The 17,195-nt window shown below is 48.4% G+C and overlaps 1 protein-coding gene across 5 annotated transcripts in view; it reads left to right on the top strand.

The window, feature by feature from the left end:
- The window catches only part of MAPK9 (mitogen-activated protein kinase 9), a 51,985-nt gene that overhangs the window by 27,353 nt on the left and 7,437 nt on the right, over positions 1-17,195 (top strand). For 4 of the 5 annotated variants that reach the window (XM_054566286.1, XM_054566283.1, XM_054566285.1 and 1 more), the window contains 4 exons: positions 2,218-2,276; positions 4,684-4,822; positions 12,987-13,152; positions 14,465-14,536. In XM_054566286.1, the coding sequence (XP_054422261.1) occupies positions 2,218-2,276; positions 4,684-4,822; positions 12,987-13,152; positions 14,465-14,536 (436 nt within the window). Of the gene's footprint in view, positions 1-2,217; positions 2,277-4,683; positions 4,823-12,986; positions 13,153-14,063; positions 14,136-14,464; positions 14,537-17,195 lie in introns of all 5 variants that reach the window. The other variant, XM_054566284.1, reaches the window with a different exon arrangement.

Here is a 17,195-nt window from a genome sequence, read left to right as displayed (position 1 = left end):
ACTATTTAAATGGTTATATTTTATTGATAAATTCTTTCCAACATTGGGGAAATTGCGGTGCGCAAGAGGCACTGCAGTCTGCGGGAATTCAGGCCCCGCGGCGGGTGGGAGCGGCAGGCGACCCTGTAGCCGCCTGGTTTCCACGGGCTCTGTTCCTATTAAATGTCATCAGTACTGACTGAGCAAATTAAGAAACAGCTAAATGTTTTTTAGAAAGACATTGTTCTGTAAGTAGCTTTTTACCTTATAATACATTTCAGTTTTAAATAAATGGCAGTAGGCGGTGTTATATTCAAGATGGCTGTACCCGCCGTCCCCGCAGAAGTCAAAGCACTGTCCGCTGTAAGGAGAAGAGGTGTCTTTACAAAGCGGGTGCTCGGGCGCGGTCTGTGCTCTTCACTGGCCTCTGGGCTTGCTTTCCTAACTGCACTGCAGCACAGTCGCGGTGATAAGTCCCGAAGGGCCTCTGGAGACCCCCCATGTGATCTCTGTTTGTTGTGGGGGATTACGATCACAACCAGTGTTTTAGTGGGTCTTTAAAGGGTCCCTGCGGAATACCCAACCAGGTGGTGTCATTCTTTTGAGTCTGTGCTTTCAGTCTGATTTTAATTTCTTTGAAGCATGCTTTATTTTACTTATTTTAAAAAATGTTTTCAGATCACAAAAATACGGTTATTATTTTTAAAAGTTCTAACATTGTAAACAAGAAAGCAAAACACTGGACTCCCACCCCTCTGATCCCCATCATTGACGCTCTGGTGAGCGTCCTCGAGCGCACGTGACCTCCCACGCGCACGTGAACAGCTCAGTGGTGTGGCCATGCACCCTGCTTCGCCCCTCATGGAATGCCGCTGGGTCTCCTGTACATTAATGAACGCAGACAGACACCATTCTTTAAATGGCTGCCCAGTACCGGTGCCCAAGAACTTCCTTAACCAGTCTCCTGTTACTGGAGATGCCGGCTGCCTCCAGTCTCTCCCTTCTCTGAGCAGTGCTGTGGGGAGCAGCCTTTCACATGCATCTTGACACAGTCACCAGCTGGATTTCTGGACCAAAAGCGGGGGGTCCCAGAGTGCGCGCACCCCTGATTTTGTTACACGCTGACAGATTGGCTCCGAGGAAGGCTGTCAGCTGTACGCTTTCACTAAGAGTATCTGAGAATGTCTCTGTTTCAAAATTTCCAGCCTCACATACTGTTGGTCTTCTGGCAGGTGACAAAAGAAATGTTTTTATTTGTGAAGTTAAATTTCTTTCCATTTATTTTTACTTCTTGAGAATTTGTCTTCCATGGCCTTTCTCCGTTTTTCCTTTGGGCTGTTGACCTCTTCCTCACGCATTTATGGAACACCTTTGTATGTGTCAGCTGTTAACCCTCACTTTTTCTTTTCCATTTGACCTTGTTTAGGTTGCTTTTGCCCAACTGGTTTTATTTCTGTCGGGTTGATTTTAGTTTTGGTTTAATGGAATCAGATTTCCTAGGTTTCCTGTCATACTTACAAAAGGCTTTTCTATACAAGGATTATATAAATGTTTATCCACATTTTATGCTTTCATGCTTTAGGATTAAGTCTTTGTTGCATTCCAAGCTTATCTTGGTGTAAATAAAGATGGAAGTGTAGATCCAGCTCTATTTTTTCCTTGGTTAGCCAACCACCCCAGTTCCACATACTGAGTAATTTCCCTTTCCCTCGGTCGCTTAAAATGATTGAGGATGCACGTTTGATGCCCAGGCAGCTCCGCGCTGCCAGGACCAAAGCCCCTTCTAGAACCCTCTGTAAGTAAATATCAAATGCTCTGGGGCATTTCATTGTCATTATCCCAAAGACATAAGCTCGGCCTTCATATTTCAAAACGTTTTAGAAATTTGCACACAGTATTTACATTTTCGGAGTATGTTGCTTTATTTAGTGTTTTTATGCCCATAATTCCTACTTTTGTATGTTCAGAGTTAGAGACACAATATATGTTAGAATTATTTAATAATAAATTAGTAGGGACGCACAAAAATGATTTGATTAAAAGTACATCTTATTTCCTAGGTGAGAATCCTAATCATTAACTTTTTTAAAATATGGTGTAATAGAATGTTTTTGGTAAAAACAATAAAAATAAATACTGAGCTCTGCTGTAATTGTTTTTATTTTTAATTTTGATATGTTAAACTTAATTTTTAGAGTCATCTGACATTCTGAGGTTTAACTGATTTTCTCTTTCCAGATAATTAGTTTATTAAATGTGTTTACACCACAAAAAACTCTAGAAGAATTTCAAGATGTGTAAGTATCATTTTTATTCAGTAATGTACTATGCATCAAAGACTGAATACTTAGAAAAGAAAGTAGCTGCTTTTTCTTTACTTATGAAAGTAACTGCTGTTTTCTTCTTTTTTGCTTTGGGTAACAGTACATTTTTAATGCTGTCTTGGCTCCTTTCTCTGTGGAAGGGAACCGTTAGGGAAATGGACAGTGAGCCTCAGCCGCCTGCACCTGGGTACTTGTCACCTCCTCAACAGACGCGGCTCTTCAGAGCAGACAGTAACCATTACTTCCACTAATTTGCTTTACTGAATATTAAACACTTTGTTCCAGTTCCTCAAAAGCCAGGATTGTAGAATTCAGGTGTTTACAATTATTATTTAAAATGGTTGTCATTACACATTGTGTTTCCAGAATCTGAAATAGAATTATCTTACTAACAATGAAATGAAATATGAATTTAGTCTAAATTTATTGGTGTATTCGTTCATCCAACAAATACTTGATGGCCAGCCCTGTGCGCGCATTCGCTTAGACTTGGCATACTTTAGTAGCCAAAGCAAGAAAAACATCCTTTTTGTTAGTTAAGAGTTGCCGGTGGTCAGCCTCCTTTCTAACGGGTGCAGGAAGGCCAGGGAAGAGAGAGAATCGACCTTAAGAAGGACGGAAAGGTGTCATGCATGGGTGTGGCTGTGCTGCGGGGGAGGTGCAGCTGGGTGGGCCACCTGGAGTGCTGGCGTTAGGGCTCAGGTGGGAGTCTGAAGTCAGAGGGTTGGGGCTGGGGTAAGACCTCACTGGATGGGCGACACTTGGAGAAAGCCTTGGAGGGGGCAAGGAGGTGGGTCCCGCAGAGATTTGGGAAGATGGACGAGTCCGGAGAACAGGCCCTGCGAAGGAGCAGGAGTGGGAACGCGCCTGGTGTGCCGTGAGAACAGCAGGGGGCCCGTGCGCGGGGCCAGGACGGAGGGTGAGAAGGGATGGGGCCAGCACTGTCCGTCCTCCAGGCCGGTAGAAGCGGCTCCTTCTGTCCTCAGGCAAGTGAGTAAGACATGCAGCAGAGGGAGGCGCTTACCTGACTTTCATTTTTAAAGACTTCGGTTTCTGGGTTGGGAAACCACCATAAGGTGTGGGGATACAGACGACCAATTGGGCAGTGATTGCAGCAGTTCAGGCGAGGGGTCACGGTGGCCTCGTTTAGACCAGAGGGGTGCTAATGTGGTCCAGGGATGAGACTGGATGCCGAAAGTGCCAGAGGGTGGAACTGCAGCGTTTGCCCTGGGAGAGGGCATGTGGTGAGAGAGCCGCAGGTGGCGCCTGGGGTTTGGGCGCCCTCCTGCTGCTGAGAAGGCGCTCCATCGGGACAGAGGGTGCTGCAGGGAGAGCGCAGGCGGCGCGCTCGGGGGCCAGCTTTGGACGTGACTGAGACGTCTGCCGGTCTCCCACGTGGAGCTAGAAGTGAGCGCTTAGATAAAGGAGCCTGGAGAGAGGTCTGGGGTGAAGGTATGAATGTGTAGCTGGTGGTCCGTGGGTGGTACTTAAAGCGTTGAGACCAGAGACCGGGGAGATCGCCAAGGCTGTGCCGGGCCGGAGGCTGAGCGCCGAGCACGAGCACTGGCCGCCCCGAGAGGAGCAGGGCCCTGTCGGCCAGGACTTAGCAACACGGAAGTCACTGGGGGGCCTTGAGGGCGGTCTCAGCAGGGGGAGGGGGCAAAAGCCTGATCAACGCGGGACCAAGGCAAAGGGGAGAAGTGGAAATGGTGAGTGTAGACACCTCTTTGGGGAGTCTTGCTTACAGATGGAATAATAAAGGGGGGCAGAATAGCTGCTGGGGGGACTGAGGTCAAGTTTGTTTTTTTTAAATTAATTTATTTCCCAATTACCAGCAACATGCAGTATCATTCAGGTGTATATGCAGTATCTTCAGGTGTGCAGCACAGTGATTAGACACTGTATAATGTAAGGAAGCGATCCCCTGATAAGTCCAATGCCGACATGGCACCACATTTGTTACAATATTATTGACTATTCCTTTTACATCCCTGGGAATCAAGCTTTCTTAAGATAAGAGAAATAACAGCAGGTTTCTATACTGGTAAGAATGATTCCATAGCACAAAAATTTCAGATGTAGGAGAATTTGGATGTTTGAGATTCAATTTACTATGATGTAAAAATTGTTTTTGTTTTTAACTTGAAAGACATTGCATTGTTAGTTGTGTGTTTAAAAAAAAAAACATTTACAAAGTTCCATTGTACATTTGCTTCTTTTCAAGACACTTTATAAAGTGTTTAGACAAAGGGTATTTTACTTTAGCCAGTGCATTGACTAGGGAGTAAGATATTACTTTTTCATAAAAATTCTGGCTTAATAGCCATAAAGGAATTTTGGATGATTTTTATGTGTACATGACTGGTCTTTTTTCCCTCAGGTATTTGGTTATGGAATTAATGGACGCTAACTTATGTCAGGTTATTCATATGGAGCTGGACCATGAGAGAATGTCCTACCTTCTGTACCAGATGCTCTGTGGTATTAAACACCTTCATTCAGCTGGTATCATTCATCGAGTAAGTAGTGATGCCATATTCATTTTATTTTTAAAATCACAATCATTTTGTTGTCAGAATCTTCCAGATACAAAAGAACTTAATATTTTTTTAAAAATTTATCGGTGTTGAAAAACCACATAAACTATGGGATTGAGTTGAGTTTCCAAACATTTCTGAGATCAGAAGAGATCTGTGTCTGCCTGGCTGGCCTGGGCTCGTGTGGGCCGCGTTAGAGGCAGGCCAGCGCCAGGCGCTCGGCTTGATACTGCAGAAACATGGGACAGAGACCTCCTAAGTACCATTTACCCATATTCACCTATTGTTACTCTTTTTGCTATATTTGAAATCCCATGCTTAATGAATCAAGGGATTGGATTTGGAGTGGGGGGAAATGTAGAGGCCAAGTAGTAAATGATAAAGGTGTTTGAAAAATCTTGCATAAATTATGGCCCAGATTCTGTTTCTTCTGTTGTAACTCTGCCACTCCAGCATCCACCCGGCTGGGCCTCTGGACTAACACCGGGGTTTGATGACAGTTGCCTGTACTGTCAGGAAGTAACAGTTAAAAGCCAGGGAGATACAATGGAATTCTCTAAGCTGGTTGTATGAGTTTTTATTTTTTGACTTGGACTGCTTTATAAGCAGAGCATCATGATAGAAGTTCTGAAACAAAGTGTTGAGTGAGATTAGAGGTGGAAATAATGTAATTTTATTGGAAGCATTTATAGCATTCTCTAAATTATTACCGTACTAATTTTGTTCACAGCCTCTTTAGATACTATGTTTCAACATCAAGAAATTGTCATTTCTTGGAACTAAATCTGTATGCGGAGGAAGATAGTGAGACAAGAACAATGAAGCCTATTCATACAGAGAAGAATAGAGATTTTCAATGGTGTAGTAGATCCTTTAGGTGCCAGGAAAGGTTGGTCCCATCACAGCTGCTGAATGGAGGTCTCCATGGTGACAGAACCCACCCACTCAGAGAGGGCGCAGCATTTGCCCCTGCCCTGAGCCTCAGGTCCGCAGCGTGAGGCCAGCACGCTCGAGGCTTCCCTGGTTCTCCCCGGGCCTTTCCCTGGCTGGTAGGCTGGCTGGTGAGCACTTGGCGCCTGACCAGAGAGCTATTAAGTAAAATACACCCTCTGCTGCCACCAAGTGTTCAGTTAAAACAACACAAGTTCCGTTGAATCTTTCAAAATAATACTTTTTTAAAAATTAAAAATGAAGATTTCCCAACGTACCATGTATTTCTCTCCTAAAATTTTCATGGATGTTTATACAATTTAGGCATTCTGAATATCTCTTAAATATATTTTATATTAAATTCATGCTTTGGAATAAGTGCCCAGATTACTATGTTAAGTTGTATTAACTTTGTAAGGGGAAAGGGTTTGCGTTGTTTGTTTCTTCCCTCTTAAGCCCGGAGATTTCTGGGAAAATACCACCATCCAGTGCCCAGGACCTGGTAAGAGGTGACAGGGGCCAGTGTTAGGGGTTGTGCAGACCCTGTAGCCTGGGCCCACAGCTGCTGACCGGAAGTCAGCTGTGGTCCAAAGACGGAGTTCAGAAACCTGAGAAGACCTGAGCAGATGATTCCGTGGGCCAGCTCTCCATCCTGTTCACACCGTCCAGAGCCTGCCAGGCTCCCTGCCTGTGAAGGTGCCACATGCTCATGTTGGAAAAGCAGATAAAACAGAAGGGAAAGGCCATGTGTGCCCACCTCACCCTGCTCCAGGTCCTGAGAGGTGAGGCAGTACAGTTAACCTTTAGTCTGTGTACCCTCCCCATCCTTTGTCTCGGTGCAGTACCATGCACATAGGCGCACACTTTCAGTCAGTGCCGCGCGCACAGATGCGCTTTCAGTGAGTACCGCGCACATAGGCGCACACTTTCAGTCAGTGCCGCGCGCACAGATGCGCTTTCAGTGAGTACCGCCCACATAGGCGCACACTTTCAGTCAGTGCCGCGCGCACAGATGCGCTTTCAGTGAGTACCGCGCACATAGGCGCACACTTTCAGTCAGTGCCGTGCGCACAGATGCCCTTCCAGTGAGTACCGCGCACATAGGCGCACACTTTCAGTCAGTGCCGCGCGCACAGATGCCCTTCCAGTGAGTACCGCGCACATAGGCGCACACTTTCAGTCAGTGCCGCGCGCACAGATGCACTTTCAGTCAGTGCTGTGCACACAGGTGCACTTTCAGTGAGTACCGCGCACATAGGTGCACACTTTCAGTCAGTACCGCACATAGTTTCATTCCTGGCACACACTTTCAATTTTACTCAGAAGATGACTTTATACTCTGCGTAAAATTTTAGTTATTTAAAAATAAAACAGCATAGTCCCACCACTTTTTACTTTATATAATTTGAAAAATTAAGAATCCCTAAGCACTCCACTGCCACCTGGAGGCAGCCAGTGCCGGAGGGTGGGGGAGTGGGCAGGGAGGAGGTGTTTCCATCCTCACTTCAGGTGGATACAGACTCCCTACGTAAGCTGATACCAGTGTATCTGTTTATGCTTATGTCTTTTTCAACTTATATTTCAAAAACGGTATCATCTTGTATATAATTGTCCTGCAATTTTTTAATGAGCTGGTTGATTTGTTTTTTATTTTAATCAAGGATCAAATAGTTCTACAAATATTTATTTAAAAAAATAAGCAGAATCCCAACTCCTCCCTCATTTTTCTCTCTTGCCGGAAACAAGCTCTTTCACTTCTTTTAGCTGTTGTTTTGGTGTTCATCTCCATATCTTGGAACAATATGATTAGATCTCTGTTGACTTTTTTTTAAATTTGGAGGCTAAGTTGCTGATTTAGTTTTCTTTCACCCTCCATGACCCTCACCTGTCCAGTCCCCCCGCCTCCCAGGAGATTCTGTAGCTGGGTTTGGATCAGAACCCACAATGTGGTTTTCATCGTGGTGACCAGTCAGTGCTTTTCACAGGCTGCGCCCCTCACCCACGCCCCTCCCGGGTCTTACACCAGAGGATCTGTTGGTCTGGAGTCTGAGTCCCTTCTGGACAGTTGGTTTTAGCTCTTCTAGGTGATGAGCCAGTGAGAGTAAGGAAGGAGCCCCTCTCTTCTTGGAGGTCTATCTCTGCCTTCCGGAACCCTCCCTCAGTGTCCCTTCCTGCATCGCCCTGCCATCCCCAGTGCCCGCCGCTTGCTTCCTGGGCCTGGGTGTCCCTGGGTGTTGGTCTGGACTGTCTCCCTGTGGGCCACTCATACTCCCCGGTGGCCGCTGGGGGATGCCACGCTGTATTAGCTGTCCCTACACTCTGTGGATCAGGCCCCCAAATTCAGATGTCATTTGTATTTTCACATGTGTTCCTGGTTTTCTTGTTTTGGACGGTTTTTAAGAGTTAAAGAGGCAGAGCTGTCTTTACTCTGCTCCCTTAAAACTGCAAGTCCAGTTCGTCCTGGAAAGCCGCCTCTGGCCATGTGTGCAGCTGATGGGAGTGGGGCTGGCCACCATCAGTGGGCAGCCCTCCTGGGCCCTGCCCGCTTTAAGCCCTTCTGACCGGCCTCCTTGTTTGCATTTTATCGCCATTTCCCAGCAGATGGCGGTAAAGCGTAGTCACCCACAGGATCAGACCAACACGGCAGTGTTCGCACAGGTGGATGCCTTGGAAACAGGGGGCCTGCTTCCCAGTTCACTCAGGCTCTGCAGCTGGCCGCAGCAGGGCCCCGTCACCCTAGTTCGTGCGGCTCTGCTGTAGTTCAAGGCCAGGTTGGGTGGCAAGGGCTGCTCTGTGTGTAGACATTTTAATTGTTTAAAAAATCAGCCTCCTAAAAAGGCCTCAGCCCAGGCTGAAGGGTCTGCTTGGGTCCCTGCCACCAGTACAGGGCATTGCTGTGCTGCTCCTCATTGTCTGAGGTTTTGAAAGAAATTTTCTGTGAAGTTGAGCATTATTTTATCTTTTAGTTATTTGTATTCTGAATTGCCTGTTCTTGCCATATTCTTGCCATATTCTTTGATTTTTGAAAAAGGAAACTAGAAACAAATTGCATTGTTCTGTGTTAGCTGCCTTACTGTGTGCGTCTTCTCACAGGGACAGCTGCCAGGTGGATGTGACCAACCCTTGCCCGGCTGCGCCGCGTGCGGCCAGTGGCTGGGGTGGTGGTGGGGGGGGGGAACGGGGTGGCCTGCTCCCCTGGGACCCACGTTGGACGCGTGCAGGGCTCTGGGACCTTAGGGGCCAGGGCGTCTGCACAGGACTTGGGAGGATTTTCGCTGTTTCCAAAAAACTGTTTATAATTTCTGTTTTCCTGAATCAGAAATTTTAGAAGGAGAGTATTTAATAGTAATAGAACAGAACTTTAGCTGTTGTAATTTTTAAATGGTCCTCTGCTTATCCCAGCAACACTTCACAGCATCAGACGCCCATTTGCGGCACCTGAGCTGGAAAGTTTTAAGTCAGGTAGTGGGCCTGAAACTTCCCACTTCAAGCCCCCTAGGCGCTTCGGTGAGGCCCGACTTGGCCGTTTGACACTAGGCATTGGGAAACGCTTGTGAATAGAGGAGGAATGGATTGGTCAGAAGTCACAGTTTCTAGGGTGGGTTTGTGGTTGGCGTCCCCAGGCAAAAGTACATTCCTGTGGCCTGAGGAAGGGGCTGGGCTGTGGAAGATCAGCTTGAAGAAAGGCCTCCGAGTTGGAGGGAAGAGCGACAGAAGTTGTGTGAAAGCAGTGAGAGTGGTGGGGTGCGGCCTTGTGCCCCTCAGCAGGCATTTCCCGAGTGACCCTGTCGGCGCCGTCCTGAGTGCGGAGCGCAGCAGGGCCGCCCCCCGGAGCCTGCACGTGGGGTGGGGGAACAGCGAGGGGGCTGTGCACGTGCGCAGGCCAGGGGTGTGGGTCGGGCCGGGCCTGGGGTTGGGGGTCACGGAATTGTCTACCAAGGGAAGACGGCGCTGGGGGGAGATTGCGGGGGGCGGGCTGCGAGCCCGGTGCTGTCCAGTGTGGTAGCGCCTGTCACCCAAGGCTACTGAGCTCCCAGACTGTTGTAATTAAAATGACAAATAATTCTGTCAGGCAAACTCAAAAAGAGCCTGGAGGCTTTGGTGAGAAATAAATGATAGATTTATTCCAGGGTCTTAGTTTTGCATACTGGGAACACACTAGGCAAAAACCCAGAAGAAAGAAAAGTTGAGCTTCTGTAGTAAAAAGCGCATTCCTGGGACCGCTCTGCCCTAGGACTGGCCCAGGGTGGCCGTCCGTCGGGGGCCAGGCGGCCTGCTCCCGCCCCGTGGCCTGGGCCCGGGATGGCAGGGCGACAACAGGTGGCCTGCAAACCTGAGTCCCTCGGGCTCATCAGAGGGTTGTCCGGGGCTCTGGTGTGTGTCCAGGCAGTGACGCGGGTCTGGAAAGTTCAAAAAGTTTAAGTTCTCAGGCTACTCAGAACAAGAATAGAGTCTTTCCTTAGGCCTCAGACTTCATAATGTTAACAATTTTAGCAGCTTGGTTAAAGTGACTCCATTTTATTTATTTCCTACCCGCATTCTTTCCTCCATACTATGGATATATTGGATTAAATAAAATGTATTGTTACAATAAGTTTTACCTGTTTCTATTCACTCTTTTTAAGGTAGCTACTGGAAAATGTGTTAGTACACCTGTTGGAAGCAGGGAAGAGCCATGGTGTTGGGAACTGAAAGACGACCGACCGGGCGTGGAGGGAGGCGGGGAGGCAGGGAGGTGGGGGAGGGGTGGTGCGGAAGCCCTCAGAAGGCTTTTTTCTTTACCGAGAAGAATGAGATGGTAAAACATCTGAACACGCACACTTCTTTCACGTACAAAGTTTGGTCAAGCACCCAGTGAATACACAGAGAATTCGAAAAGTCTGCAGCAAACTGAATACATTTCTTGGGTTCTAACATTTAAAAACAATTGTCAGACACAGTTTACCTTCTAAAGAAATTTATTTATGGGGACAGACTACTTTGGGAAGATGAACGTAAGAAGGAACGGGAGGAAGGGAATGACTGCTCCGAACTGCAGAAACAGACTGGCTGCCAAACGTGGCCCAAAGAAAGAACTCCAGTGGGGAAAAACCGTTGACAGCAGATTGTAAAACTAGAGCCCTGCTCCAAGGTCAACAACCTGAACGACCAGAAAAAGACAAAGACCTTGCCCAACTCTGGGGTCAGCGAGGGACCCGGAAAGGAGTTACGTGGTGATGGCCCCCCCAAGAGCAGGGAGCAGCGCTCGTCAGGGGGCACGCCTTGAGCCTTGATCGGAGGCCCAGGCACCCCCAGCCGTGACCCAGAGATTCACTGCTGTGCTGGGAACAGCAAGCGCGCCTAGGGCTTGGGGACCAGCAACAGGCACGTCCCGCGTTCATTCACTTGTCCCCCCGAGGGTGGATGTTGAGTCTCCTACAGCTCCTTGCTAGAAACTTGGGTTTTTTTCTTCCTCTTCTATGTAAATCATAGGTACAAATTGAACATCCGTACCTGTCACATCTCCTGAGCCGAGAGCAATAAAGGATGATGGCTTAGAATCAGTTGCTAGATGTATCTCCATGGAGGAACCGCCTTCACACAGGGTTTCCATGACAGAGGAGGAGAGAGGCTGCCGGTGATTTTCGGGAGGCTGCCAGCGGGCCGCGGCTGAGCAGACCAGTCACATCACAGGAAACAAGAACCAAATCCTCCACACAAATAAGTGAGAACTTCTGTGTAAAACGGTGCTTGCACATAGGTATATGAGTGTCCCAAGTACCCCTAGAGAAAGATCTGAGAGCCCATGGTGCCAGCTGCTAGCAATTTGGCACTGGGTTAGAATGGAATAGTATCTTAGATTTTAGACAATTTTAGATGCCAGCATCTGGTGTTCAGGGCCTGCTCCTGAAGGCTGTCAAAACAACTGCCTTGAGAGAACATGCGCATTCTAAGAGGCCAAACATTGCATCTAGGGGAAGGGATGGCTTTACTCATGAACCTCAAGAACACAAGAAAACAACTATTTCCTTGAATATATGCAACTATTGAGGCAAGGCATTTTCCTATATAAAACATCGTCGTTTTCCCACTACTCCAAAGAACCCAGGGCCCCGAGCAGTCGCAGCGGTGGAGGTGCCCAGAGTGCCAACCCCTCCGCACGCCATGGCCAGCAGTTTGTCTTTTTCGAATGTGACCCACTGGTGTTTCCAACCTGCTTTACAGATCAGTCCCAGCTAGTGAAGCCGCGGGGGTCGGGGGCGCAAAGCTAAAGCATACAACCCAAGAAGTGGCCAAAGCCAAGGTTCCACGCGACGCTTCTCTTCTCCCAAGGGACCAGTGCCTGCCGAGGCCTGGCCTCAGGCCTCAAGGGCTCCAGCCACGTGTGCGGCAGGTCTTCTGTGCCCAACATGAGAGAGCTAGGGAGGCTCTCTTGGCACCGTATTTTGCTATGGGGTCCCTATCGGGGAGGGTGTGCAGCCCGCCCTGGGATGTGGTCCTGCATTTAGCCAAGCAATTCAGAGTGATCTTCGACTGCCACGAGGAGGCCCTGGATCACCCCAGCAGCCGGCTGGGAGGCGGTCCCGGGGACTTGCTTGGTGGCGGCTGCAGCTGTCGGACCAGCAGCCATCCACCAGCCACCCCTTCCCAGCTCGTCCGTCTGTGCCGCCTGTGCCGAGGGCTTCCCTTGAACGGAGTTCCGGCACTTGTCGCTGAACCCGCTGTTAAACTGCGTTTTCCACGGGATGGGCTGACACAGCCTTGAACCTGGAAGAGATCCCCATCTGTCCCTGCCCTCTCCTGCTGCTCAGGAGGCAGCGCCACGCCAGGGACGCCATGCCTGCCAGCCGGGGCCTGGGCGTGGGGTGGGTCGGGGTGCGCCTGGCGGCGTGCCCCTACCCCCCGGCAACCCCGTGGCTTATGCCGGGTGCCGGTCCCACGGCCCTCCGCCTAGCCAGCGCCCCTCGCAAGGCTTTAAGCGGGGAAGGATCGTTAAGGCTCCCACGTGGGGGTGAGAGCTACCATCTGACCTCTTCAGGGTTATTTGTATGCATTTCAGTTTGAGAGTAGGATTTCCCACGTTGTCCAAAATGCCACGGTTTGCTTCCCGCCCTCCTCCTCCTGCCAGTGCTGTCCAGTCCTTCAGTGGTCACAGGCCTCACCAGGCCTTGCCCGTGTGAGGCTGTTTATTTAGCATGCTGATTCATTTTATTCATCTAAACCGTTTCTGTCCCAGGATTTGAAACCTAGCAACATCGTAGTAAAGTCAGACTGCACCCTTAAGATCCTGGACTTCGGCCTGGCCCGGACGGCGTGCACCAACTTCATGATGACCCCCTATGTGGTGACGCGGTACTACCGGGCGCCCGAGGTCATCCTGGGCATGGGCTACAAGGAGAACGGTGAGTGCGCAGGGGCCCGGGAGAGGCGAGACGCCTCCCGACAGTGCCGCGGCCCTCCCGGGTGTGTCTCCTTCCTGTGAACTCCGGGCAGTGTAACATGGGGACTGTGTCACACACAGGTTATCATAATCCACATGTAAGAAATCATTACTTCTGTATCTCCATGAGTTACAGTCATTCACTTTTGAATTTAATGTTTTTGGACGTTTAGCAGAGTGTGACGTACCTACAGGAAAGGTTGCAGGCCTCCGTGGGCACCCGCCGGAGCGCAGCCACAGGCCGGCGCCGCCCGGAGCCCGGGGTCCCGCCCAAGGGCAGCCTTCGCCCTACTTTCTAGCACCATGGATTGGTTTTGCTTATCTTTGCACTTGATATAAACAGAATAATACATGTTCTTTTTGCATAAAATTGGTGTTTTTTAACATCAAAACTTATTTTAGCAATATCAGAGGTCTTTCAAACTTTTCACAATTTGTCAAAAAGAAAGATGGCGGGATGCTGGTCTTTTCGACGAGCCCTGCCCTGCGGCCTGTGCTCCTGCTCTGAGAGGCAGCACCCTGTGGGCTCCTGCCGTTCCCTGGGGAAGGGGAGGAGATCGGATTCCTGGTTACCTCCCCCCACGCCCCGCCCCCGCCCCGCAGCAGGCGCCCTGCACAGCCTCTGCCTGCCCTGCGAGGCCTGGGCGCCAGCCGGCCCCACAGAAAAAGGGGAGTCCCGGCAGCGCCCACCTGGAGCCCAGGAAAGCCAGCTGCCTCCTTGAGGCCCGCTTACAGACTGCCTAGAAAAGGGCCATTCAGGAGGCGCGGGCGTTTTACAAGAGCTCCCGGTAACCAGTGGGTTCGCGTGCGGGAGGGGGTCTGAGGAAAGAGGTGTGGGTCTCCTGCTGGCTTTAATCACCTGGTGTTTGGTAGTGGACATCTGGTCTGTCGGGTGCATCATGGCAGAAATGGTCCTCCATAAAGTCCTGTTCCCAGGAAGAGACTGTATCCTTCCCAGGGAGACCCTGCCTTGGCCACGGGGTTGGGCAGAGGGGGTGTGGCCGGACGCAGCCTCGGGTGGACAGGCACTGCTTGCTTCGGGGGTTTCGTTTGTTTTTTAAGCTGTAAAGTTTTGGCGTCTCCGGCACTGAAACCCCAGGTTGCTGCCCGCTGGCCGCCCCGGTGAAGGCTGACGGCGTTCACACTGTGTGGGGTCCACCCTTCGCCATTTGTTCTTCCACGTTTCTGTGTTCAGTGCGCTGTTAGAGTTCCTTTTCCTCACCTTTGTTTTGTTCATGGCACTTTATAATTTTATCATTTCATTTTATTTTCAGTTGACATCTGGTCAGTGGGTTGCATCATGGGCGAGCTGGTGAAAGGTTGTGTGATATTCCAAGGCACTGACCGTATCCTTCCTGGGACCTCCCCGCCGCGCTTCCCTTAAACCCTCGGGCAGCCCGCGCTCAGAGGAGACTGTCCCAAGTGCAGGCTGGGTTCACGGGGGCTCCATTGTGCTTGTTCAGTTAGTATTACAAACCAGACCGTTCACTTTGACGTTTCCTTTTTCACTTGACTACCTCTAATGATTTTATCGAGCTTTGGAGTTAAGTTAAACCAATTATAATTGGCTCTTAATGTTATCATAAATAGCTTATTAGAAACTTATTTACTGTTTGATTAATGTATTCTGATATAAATGAAAATACTGTTTATTTAGTTCATTCAATTAATTTAACTAGGCAAGTTGCTATCTAAATCTAATAGGCCAGTATTCTTGCGTTATTTAATTAATACACCATTTTGTTAACTATCCGTGTACATTAGAATATCTTCCCCAATGAACTAAAGCACACGGCGTGCAACCTGAATGAAAAAGATTGAAGTGAAAGTTTGTAAGGAGCAATATATGGTAAATTTTCTTGTTTGTTACTCTGCTGACATTTTGTAGAAATTTTTAAAAGATCCTTTTAGCAGGTTATTTTGTGAGACACTGTGAGGTTAAAATAAATTTGAAATACGAAAGATTAACTTATCCTGTGGTCAGGAAATCATATTAATGACATAGCGTAGAGTAGATAATATATCTTTCTTTCCTCATATTCCTCATATTCTGCCATCTTTAATATTTTTTACTCTAACATTGTTCTTTACATAATGTCCTTTTTTATTTGTGTTCTAACCACTTAATATTTTCATTAGTCTTTGATTTTGTTTTTTGTTATGAAAGCTTTAAGTGTCTGAGTTCATTGCCGATTGATAGCTATTTTTAAAGGAAATCAAGGTGTGTAGTCAATGGTTATATTTTGTTAAAGTAATTTTAGTTTCTTTTTATAATTTTTTGAGGGTGGTTTTCTTGTATTTTAAATTCTTCACAACACAAATTTGGAATGAAAAGATTTTGTTCCTGTAATTTTATTTACCTTCCTTTACATTTTCCACATCACAGATTTTATGTGAAGTTAAATGCAGCATTTTATTTTGTTCTAATAAGTATTCTAGCGGTTTCCCATAGCCTACCCTAGATTCCCTTGTTTCAAAACTGTAAGGAGGCCTTTATTTTGCAAATAAAGTCAATTAAAAAGGGAAAAGTTGACCTATTCTAAAGATAAATAATTTGGAAGTATCTGTTTAACATTGTTTGTCTCAATTCTTACTCATTTTGTGCCTTCCCTTTTTGTATTAATTAAGAAATGTTTTCTTCAGAAAGTATAAAAATGAAAAGTATGGGTACTTTTTAGTACATTAGTAATTTAAAATTCCTGCTTTACATATTAATATCTTGCAATGTCAGTAATTAATAATTATATATAAGGTCACCTAATGCCATTCTCAGAACACAAATGGAGATTATCATAATTTTCCAAAGATAATTTTGCCAATTTTTCAAGCAGATTAAGAATTATTAGGATAGAAGAAGATTCTGGAACCCAGATTGCAGTTCTTGTAGATTATTTTAGATCTGTGACCTGGAGCAGAAAGGAACCCTGTCCTGACGTGGCCTATGAGAGAGAGGAGGCTTTAGCCAGACCACCATGGGTCGAGCTGTGACTCGTCCGTGCTGTCTGCATCCTTGCAAAGCCAAGGCCTCTCTGAGCCCCGGTTCCTCTTTAGGATAATGCGAGCACAGAGGCGCTCACACACCAGGACACCAGCCAGGCCACTGGGACTCCCCTCCTGCTGCCTACCCCGCTGTACCCTGTAGACATGACCCTTTATCACAGATTTGTTGGCAGCGAGGATAGCCCCCCAGGTCAGACCGGTGGGGTCAGTCTGGACCGTGGTTCAGCAGCCTCTGTGTTTGCGTTCTGGCCAGGAAAGAATTCAGAGGCGAGACTCAACTATAAGAGAAAGCTTATTTAGAAAGTCACAGAGGTAGAGAAAGTGAGCGGTAGAAGAAAAGGGCTCAAGAAACAAGTTACAGAGGCAAAAGAAGGGTCCTTGGGGCTCAGGCCAGAGAAAGGTAAAGGTAAGGCACTGAGAGGAAGAGGCGGGGAGGGGAAAGACGCCAGGTGCCCCAAGGAGAGCCTGCTGGGTCCTCCTCCGAAGGGCTCTGAAGGGTGGAGCCCAGGGGAGGGTGTCGGTACAGCAGTCCTTGGCTTTGCAGGTGTGTCCTTTCGGGGTCGTGGTCTGCAGACTGGTTGGTGCCGGGGCAGCCAGGGTGTCACTTGTCTGGTCTTCCTGCTTTTCTGGGCCTGGGGCTGAGGCACAACTGAGGCCTGGACGTATTTGATGCGGGTCAGGACCTCCCTGTCCTGGGGGCTCCATGCTGAAGGGCTGTTCCCCAGCTCCTTGTTCGTTCCCATTCCAAGGGGTCTAAGCTGCGTGACTGGTGACGTGCCAGGGGGGAAGAGGTCATCCTGGGGGCCAGGCCCTTGTTTTCCCGGTGTTGCCCGTTGCCCGGCACCCGGGGCTTTCCGCCCGGTGACCTCCAGCACCTGGCCCACCGTCCCTGTCCTGCTCTAACTGCTGACCACAGACCCAGTAGCTATTGAGCACCCACCTGTTCCTAGGCACCCATCCGACTTTCAGCGGGAAAGGGTGGCCCAGCTGCTGAGCTGAGGGTTA

This window comes from Pteronotus mesoamericanus, unplaced genomic scaffold (genome assembly GCF_021234165.1).
Source record: "Pteronotus mesoamericanus isolate MK-2021 breed Mesoamerican mustached bat unplaced genomic scaffold, CSHL_Meso_final contig_171, whole genome shotgun sequence".
NCBI lineage: Eukaryota > Metazoa > Chordata > Mammalia > Chiroptera > Mormoopidae > Pteronotus > Pteronotus mesoamericanus.
This window is presented reverse-complemented; position numbering and strand designations above follow the sequence as displayed.